Source organism: Dipteris shenzhenensis, chromosome 7, assembly GCF_047967505.1.
Source record: "Dipteris shenzhenensis isolate YYH24624 ecotype China chromosome 7, Dip_SZ_1.0, whole genome shotgun sequence".
Lineage (NCBI taxonomy): Eukaryota > Viridiplantae > Streptophyta > Polypodiopsida > Gleicheniales > Dipteridaceae > Dipteris > Dipteris shenzhenensis.
In genome coordinates, this window is record NC_141602.1 from 5,448,938 (window position 1) to 5,457,727 (window position 8,790).

The 8,790-nt window shown below is 38.7% G+C and overlaps 1 protein-coding gene across 1 annotated transcript; it reads left to right on the plus strand.

The window, feature by feature from the left end:
• The first annotated feature begins 3,144 nt into the window (after positions 1-3,144).
• On the plus strand, positions 3,145-4,870 carry LOC147899854 (GDSL esterase/lipase 7-like). The gene is made up of 5 exons (XM_087377382.1): positions 3,145-3,468; positions 3,566-3,693; positions 3,849-4,088; positions 4,183-4,432; positions 4,637-4,870. Exons 1-5 carry the CDS (start codon positions 3,195-3,197, stop codon positions 4,858-4,860), a joined length of 1,116 nt encoding a protein of 371 aa, XP_087233508.1. The 5' UTR covers positions 3,145-3,194; the 3' UTR covers positions 4,861-4,870.
• The last annotated feature ends 3,920 nt before the right edge of the window (positions 4,871-8,790 follow it).

Here is an 8,790-nt window from a genome sequence, read left to right on the forward strand (position 1 = left end):
AAACTATGTCAAAAAGGAAAAATAACATGTCTTCAACAAATCTATGTGTAAACATGTGACAAAATCTTTGTCATCCTTACTATGACTTTTGCCTTATGTGCCTATTCCTCTTTTAGTGGAGAGTTAAGAGAAGCCCGAGAGACAACTAGCACACATCACTCATTTCATCCCTAAGAAGCAATTTGGTAAAATTGAAGGTTTTTCTTGTGCAGCCAAAGCTATATATTTCATTTGCAATCCAAATTTGATGCCGTGAAATAGGGTTTGATGTTCAACTACACCCATCAAGTAAAATATCAACGATCGAACTATACTAGATGTAGATTGATCTTGGCTTCAATATCTATGATGTACACTACTATGATTGAGCCAAAGAGGTTAGTGTAATGGAGAAGCTCATAAGATAGATTTTCTTCGACACTTAAGCATATAGATGAGGCCAAGCTATAAACTGTAGGTGATGCTCCATCAAACTCCATCCATAGCCATTGAGTTTCAGTTCCATTGACATCTTCTCCATAAAAGCCCCCACACCTCTCCTTCTTTGCCCTTTCACTCTGCAAGGGGAGATCCCATAAAGCTCTCCCTCTCATAATTCCCACACTTCTCAATTGAGGGGCTTGGCATTTTGCGAATAAGTTTTTGTAAGTTTTGTGAGGCTTTATTGAATTTTTTCTATAGCTCATGGCATGCCATTAAAGATCATATGGTGTAGAACTCTTATAACCACCTTGATCTCTAGCTATAAGGATTGATTTGACTCAACCATAATGATTTTTTTAAATGGGAAAATTTAAGCAAAACTATGTATTTAGCATTGGGAGAAATTTAAAATACCATTTTATGCACAATGTGTATTCTTACATGCAAAGAACCTAGTACAAGCAAACACATCTCCCACAAAACTAGAAATTACAGATGTTCAAATATTTGACCTATGGATGACCATCGTTACTTTGCTCCATTGGTACAAATTTGTTGGAACAAAACAAAACTTGAACTATGTTGCCAAAAGGATATAAATTCCTTGGAAGAAAAAAAAAACTTTTGATGCATGCACAATTTGACCTCTTTGAAGCCAGAAATGAGCTTAGAAGGTCCAAAAACCTTGAAAACAATTGCAAGCATGGGGCTATTGTTTTGGCTATTTATGCTTGGCTCAACCACGAATGTAATGATGCTTGGCTACTGCTTGCTTGCCTTTATAGCTCAATGGTGATCTATTGATCCAAGGTATTTATGATGAGATCTTGTCCTCTAATACTAGCTCCATGGTTTCCATTGAGTGTTTCCTATGTTTATGAAATATATTGCCTCGTTTTATTATTATTTATACTTGCATGGTGATATGCAAGAATTATAACTAGCCACTAGCTATAAAATTCACACATAAAAATACTTGAAAAACTCGCAAACTTGCAAAAAAATTTACTCGCAGAATGTCAAAACCCCTCAAATGAGAGCCTAAATTCTAAGATCACATTGCATACCCTTTTTCTCTCACAAGCACATGAGCATACACAGAAACATATTTACATTTGCAAAGGGAGAAACAACAATTACTAAAAAACACCATAGAGGAGGGAGTCAAAAAAGAGGGAAAAGATCAACGAGCTCATGGTCTTATTTAAGCTTATTGAGCTTATGGTTAAATCTAGGTTAACAAAACTTTAACATGCATAAAAGCTAGCAAAACTACCCAAAGGGGAAAAAATACACATGATATTTCCCAAAACTAACATCAACTCTCCCCCTCTAACTTCTTTGAAAGAAGATGGGTTTTATTTGGGCTATACTAAAAGAGCTCATTCGATATACATTGCCTTTTCACACATTGCTCTAGCATTGACCTTTTGCTCACAAGAACTAATAACTTCTACATGCATTCTAATTATCCATCCAATTCTTTTGCGCTTTTAAGATAGGATTCTATGGTATTCTAACTTTATCCTTGCAGTCACTTATAATTGAGGTAGATCCCAACTCACTCAAGTTTGGGAAAATTTATATGTCATAATGTTTACTATATCTGATTGCTAGGAGTAGTTGTAATAGGAAGCTCATAGACTAAGCAAAATGTCTCCAAAATGTGAGCTATTATGTTCATAGGGAATTATATTAGAAGTATCACTTACATGGATACTTTGTTGTTATAGCCTTTGGCCTCGTGATGTCTCCCTTTATCAAAGGTATTCATCTTTCCAAGAGAGTGTCATCAATATGTAAACGCAATGATGGGTTGAGGATTGTGATGGAAAGGTAAAGCCAAGTCACTTTAAGAAGATGATGTTAAGTTAGGCCTAAACAAATGCTCTATTGTAGTCATAAAAGTCTTGAATTTCTGGAGGGGCAATCTCCAATCCATGAGTCATGATCATTCACAATAGAAGGGAGATTTGTGGTCTCTTTATATTTGCAATAAGTGCTACCCATGCTACCATGCATATGTCATGATGATCACCTTTGACAGACCATGGGATATCTTTTGTGCACCTATCCCATGGCCTATGCTCACTCATCACTGTACTAGAGCAATCCTAGATCCTATGTCTCTCATTGTTGATGCATGTGTAGGGTGGGTGCAACCATCTTCCACAAGCAAGAGCCGTGACCTATTGGGGAATAAGACTTGGTTGTACTTTAATTTGGTTGCTTCGTGGTTATATATGCTCGGCAAGACCAAAGGAAAGTCGGGGATATAATACAAGGATGTCTCTCTGTTTTGTGTATCGAGTACGTAATGGAGTCGGGTGCCAATCACATCTCTGCTAAAAGCTGCCCCCCCTTACTTTTGCCCACTACCACCGTACCTCTACAGCTAGCGCCTCCCATCCCAAGGTCTCCTTTGTCGTTGTATTCACATGTCTTAATTTCTTTCTATTTTCTTACCATGCTTACTAGAATACCAGGCCCAAATTCTCTTTCCGCCCTACTTGACGATACCGTTGAGCTTTGTTGCTCCTAGTGGTTCGCCATTTCACTATTCTGTCCCCTTAAAAGCTGCTATGGGACAAAGTTTACGGGCACTAAAGCTACAATAGCTTACGTAGATTCTTGCAAAAATATCGCCCCTACGAGTCCTGCAAAAGTAGATCATGCGCGACTGCATCCCTTCCCCTAAGTCAATTCTGTACAAGCCTAAACAAGGCAGAGAAGCTGTAACTAGTCCTTGCGGCCCGACAGGCACGAGTAGAATGACTCCATCCTTGCCTTCTAGATCACTCGGTTGCAACCGACTCCTGTTGATCACTGTACTCTGGGTTCTATCACTCAAGCCTGGAGGAGTTGAGCCCAAAACTCCGCCTGCTTTCTTTATATTTGGGGACTCCCTTGCCGACGTTGGAAACAATAACTATCTGCCCTTGTCCCTATTGAAGGCCAATTACCTACCCAATGGCATTGACTTCGAAGGATCTAATCACCCAACGGGCCGATTCTGCAATGGTCGCGTTGTTCTCGACATCATAGGTAAGCTCATACAACCTGCACAACTTTTATGAGGGTACCATCAATACTATGAATTTGAGCCTTCTGCCAGTAACAACCGTCATGACAAATCTTGTAGCTGATCGTCTGGGGTTCCCAATAAGTTTGCCATACCTATCTCCGAAAGCAAAGGGAGCGGCTATTCTGCAAGGAGTAAATTATGCTTCAGGAGGCTGTGGCATACTCAATGAAACCAATACAGATGCGGTATTCCAATTTCGGCTGTTTCTGCTCCATTTTTCATCCCATGTGTAGAGGATATTAGCTCCTGTTTTACCTTCTATTTCCTTAGCCCCATATAACGCTGGCACTGCAGCAACTATGTATTGCAATCATGATAATTGTTGTGTTCGCTCTCGCAGAACGCCTGTCTTCCGTTCTGGAGGCAGTTGAATAATCATGAGAATACGGTACTGAGCACAGTCCAACAATTGGGCATCGAGGGTGCGGAGGAGTTTCTCTCCAGTTCTCTGTATATCGTCATTTTTGGAAGCAATGATTATCTTGGCAATTACTTGCGAAACAATTCTTCGGACTCGACGAAGTATTCTCCTTCTGAATTCATCAACCTTCTCGTATCATCACTCGACATGGAGCTCACGGTGAGACATATAGCGAGAGTTGAAATGTGTAATGATTATCTATGTGAGCCACATGTCTACTACACCTGAGCTGATCCTTACGTTCTTTTGGCAGAGGCTATATAATAACAGCGCAAGGAAAATAGTCCTTTTTGGAGTTGGCCCACTGGGATGTATTCCTTCCCAACGCGCCAAGGTAAGCACTGAATCCTGCAACGACGAGCTGAACAACTGGGTACGAAGTCTGAATGTCGCTCTAGAGACACTCGTGCAGCAGCTCGGCTCTAAACTTTCTGAAGCAAAGATCACATTTGCGAATCCCTACAGCATTGTCAACGATTTTGTACAGAACCCCTCTACTTACGGTTAGTACAGACCTACCATCACTGTCGATACGGGTCTCTGCATGTGGCCGAGAAGCCATACAATTGCAGCAATCTGCTTAACAGCTGCCACTATTATTTGATACAATACCACGTGCATTAACGATGAAGGAAGAGAGCTCTGGGCAGACAGCCCAACTAGATTTCGCTGATAGAAACCTGATATGTAAGCTACTGTCTTGATAGGTTTCACCGTCGCCAACGAAGCTTGTTGTGGGGGAGGACGGCTGCACGCTCAAATCCCGTGCCTGCCACTGAGCATCCACTGCTCCAACAGAAAAAGCTATCTGTTCTGGGATCCATGGCACCCAACAGAGGCAGCAAACACGTTTCTAGCCAGCAGTTTGTTGTCTGCGTCCTCCAACATTGTCGGGCCGTGGAGCATCACGCAGCTTGCAACCACCCAGTGATGCAGCGATATTCAATTGTAGTGCACTCTTATTTTGCTTAAATAAATTCAATATTTAGATTATTGGTATTAAACGAGAGAGAGAGAGAGAAGCAACGTACACATAAACTTAACACAAACTAAGATATATATTTGATAATTTAGAAGTTATCATCCAACATTGTTTACCATGTGAAAACATCCTTTCTCTCATTTTCTAAAGCAACGTCTCTTACGCAAACGAACAAGCCATCTCTTCAAGAACATCTCTTACTTGGATGAATGGGCCATAGAGATTAGCAAATATTAAATGGGGGGAAAATGACCTTGAGTTAATTACTGATTTGAAATCATTATGGGGATGCAAGCAATATGCCTAGTGGACATTAATGGGTAGGCACAATCTAGGTAGTAGAACATTGGTAGTTTCTCATCAAAAGTGGGATGTCAACACTTTTTGCCAAAGTTTCCAACAAATTTAGTTGGTAGCAAAACGTCTAGGCAAGTATGTGTCCCAATTTTGTATCTTATTGGAAGCTTAACAAGATTTGAGAGCTCAACATGTGGAGACACAAACCGAGCACAAACCAAATAACAAGTTATAGCGTAGGAAAGTTTTAATCCTAGAGACTCCTAGCTCTTCCATTAGCTCTCAAAATAGAAAAAACTTGGAAGCCTTGTTGACTAGTGCTAAGAACACTCTCAATAAAGGAAGTGTTGATCGTGTCAATTTTGTCCCCCTAAAATACAAAGGACTCATAGTGGAAATCAACACAACAATCATTGCTATGGTACAATGAAAGCAAAAATCAAAGTGTATGTACAAATACATAAAACACGCACAACACAATTTCTTTAGAAACAAAGTTGAAATCTATGCACATATGCTAACATAGTGTGGATCCTACAAGCAATATCACGGCTCATACAAGCGATCGAGGTGCATGCAAAATGTAGGTAAGTCGTAATTGGTCCAAGAAAACTATTGGAGGAGGATAGGCTATAAAAGATGAAACAAGAAAACATATAACAACATTGAATTGTATAACAACAATCATAATTCAATGAACCAAGATGATGTAGATTAATGATTATGTGATCACACATCTAGTTGGGAAGGTCGTCGTCAAGCTGAATCCAGCCGATCGAAGTGAGTTATCACCCGGATAATAACTGGCTCTATTGACATCTATATACAATATGTATGAATATATATGATACTAGACCAAAGTGAGGTGAATCCAACTGGCCGAAGCGAGCCATCACCTGGCTTTGATCATGATACCACCTAATAGCATGCCACTCGAGGCGAGATGAATCCAACCGACCGAAACGAGTCACCATCCACCCCAAGTGATAGACATCATACATGCACACACACACAAGCAAGCAAACATACACATAATACATAATCATCTCTCACTTGCTCTCTCTCTCTCTCTCTCTCTCTCTCTCTCTCTCTCTCTCTCTCTCTCTCTCTCTCTCTCTCTCTCTCTTTTCCTCTATGAGCTAGGGTGAGGTGAATCCGCCTGAGCCGAAGCGAGCCATCACCTGGCCGCCCTGATCGAAAAAAGAAACAAGGCTAGACGCTCACCAGAAGGGAAGTGCGGGGAACATTGGGAGAAATTGATGAAAATAATGGCCAAACTACGGTTTATAGACCCTGACTGAATACACCAACTAGTGTGATGCTACACCAACTGGTGTATTCTAGCTAATGCATGTGCGCCATGTGGTATGATGTGACATATCGGTCAGTGTTCTTTATTTAATTACGCTTCATTATTCATCTAATTGTTTAATCTATTCTTCTATTATTCATTGGCTTTTGTAATTACACTAATTTACTTCATTTCAATTGCCTTAGTTAAGGGGTTTGTTTTTGTAGTCTCATAGTTAACTTCTCTCTTTACCTCCTTTTCTGTTAGTAGCTTGAACTTTTTTGTCAATTGTTTCTTATTTATCTTAGTTGTTTTCCTTTTCCCTTTGTTTGTTTGGTACTCTTTTATGGCTGTCCCCATTTTTAATTAATAGTAACTTTTTCCTTTAGACTCTTTTAATTTTTGTGCCATTTCCCCCCCTCTTTTTCACACAATTAATAGTTTCTTTACATTCCAACCTCCCCTTTTTTTCACACATTCTATTCTCCTTTTAAGCTTTCTTTAATGCTAACTTTATTAACTAAAATTTATTAAATTAATTACTTTATTTTTTCATAATCATATTTACACCGATCAGTATGATGATATTACACCGGATGGTAAGAGATATCATTGTGCGGTGTTATTTTACAGTGTGGTGTTGCACCACATCATGTGGTATTTCTATACATTACCATGTGGTATTTTCCCGATTAATCAGTACGCTTTGACCGGTTTTTAAAAATGCAGTTTTTGCATTCTGAACATTTCCAAATGTTTTAGAAACAAAAAGAATGTTCTTTTCTTTAAAAAGATGTCGTAAAAAAATCCTAGGTTCAAGTTGGACATTCTTTAAGATCATGACTTAGGGGTTCAAAGAAGGACTGCACATTACTCTTTAGCTTTTAATGATTTGATTACTGATGTTGATGATGATCACCACTTGATTTGTATGATGATCTACCTCTTCCTCTACCTCTATCTATTGTATAAAGCTGGCTTGCTCACTTATTTGTCTTTTCCTTACTTGAAGTGCTTATTACTTAATTCTTCACCCATTAGAATTGATTGTAGCTTTTCTAGTGTTGGCACTTGATTTTTCATGGCTATGCTTTGTTCAAGGTTCTCATGTCGAAGTCCTATGAGGATGAATTGGACTTGTTCTTTAGGTCTCATTATTTCACCAATTGTTTCAAGTTGAGTATTGATATATTTAGTCCTTAACACATATGCATGTCTGGTATTATTCACTGGGGAGGCCACTAAGAAATGTGTAACATAGCATGTGCAATCAACGAAAGGGTTTCTATATTTTTATGGAGTTACAGAAAATATACATACATAAGGGGTTTTTTCATTCCAAAAGTGAAAATTTTCATACATAAGGGATACTTAATCATCTCAAAACTTACAAAAGGGGTGTATATAGGCTTAAAAAATTCCATAGGTAGGGGGGTTTCTTAATACTCCTTGATCGCACATGCTATATGGGTTTTTTACATAATTTCCCCCCTAGTTATTATTCCTTTGTCAAGAGCTTTGATTACTTTTATTTTTGAGTGTTAGGTTTCCTGATGTATCCTTTTATTTGTACAAGGTTAGAAACATCTCCCATGCTTCTTTTGATGCTTTGACTATGCTTAATTGTCCAAGAATTACATCTTGTTTGCCCAAGTCATGATATGCCTTGTTGGCCCAATCTTGTCATGCTCATGCAATGGCAAGATCACTCTGTGCATTATCTATTGGTCTAGGTAGACTTCTTCCCTTCAATAGAATTTTTGAATTCTTCTTCAATATGTCTTCAAGAAGGTTGGTTTTGATGTGCATATAGAGGATGGTGATGAGTGTAGTAAGTATGAATTAAACGACTAGGTTATAATGACTTTTCCTATTATAAGTGCCTAGAACTAGTGCATGACTTGACCTTTGTAAGGATATCCAAAAATGTACTAAAGAATTTGTGCATAAGCAGTGCCTCAGTAGAAATTCTTCTTCAATATGTCTTCAAAAAGGTTGGTTTTGATGTGCATGAGATAGAGGATGGTGACGAGTGTAGTAAGTATGAATTCAATGACTAAGTTATAATGACTTTTCCTATTATAAGTGCCTAGAACTAGTGCATGACTTGACCTTTGTAAGGATATCCAAAAATGTATTAAAGAATTTGTGCATAAGCAGTGTGTGACACCTAGGTTTTCAGTGGGTATAATTTGGAGTTGAAATGAATGAGATATGTGGACTTTGAAAAATTAGGATGACAGTTAATAAACTTTTTGGCCTATAAGAGTTTTCCATTGGGTGAATGCTCC

What these genes read in the sequence shown, in the direction of transcription:
- LOC147899854 (XM_087377382.1), top strand. Translation starts at nt 3,195, where the DNA reads ATGACTCCATCCTTGCCTTCTAGATCACTCGGTTGCAACCGACTCCTG. An exon ending in ATGAAACCAATACAGATGCG is followed by an intron (nt 3,694 to 3,848) that starts GTATTCCAATTT and finishes TCGCTCTCGCAG; the next exon opens with AACGCCTGTCTTCCGTTCTG. An exon ending in ACAGAACCCCTCTACTTACG is followed by an intron (nt 4,433 to 4,636) that starts GTTAGTACAGAC and finishes CTGTCTTGATAG; the next exon opens with GTTTCACCGTCGCCAACGAA.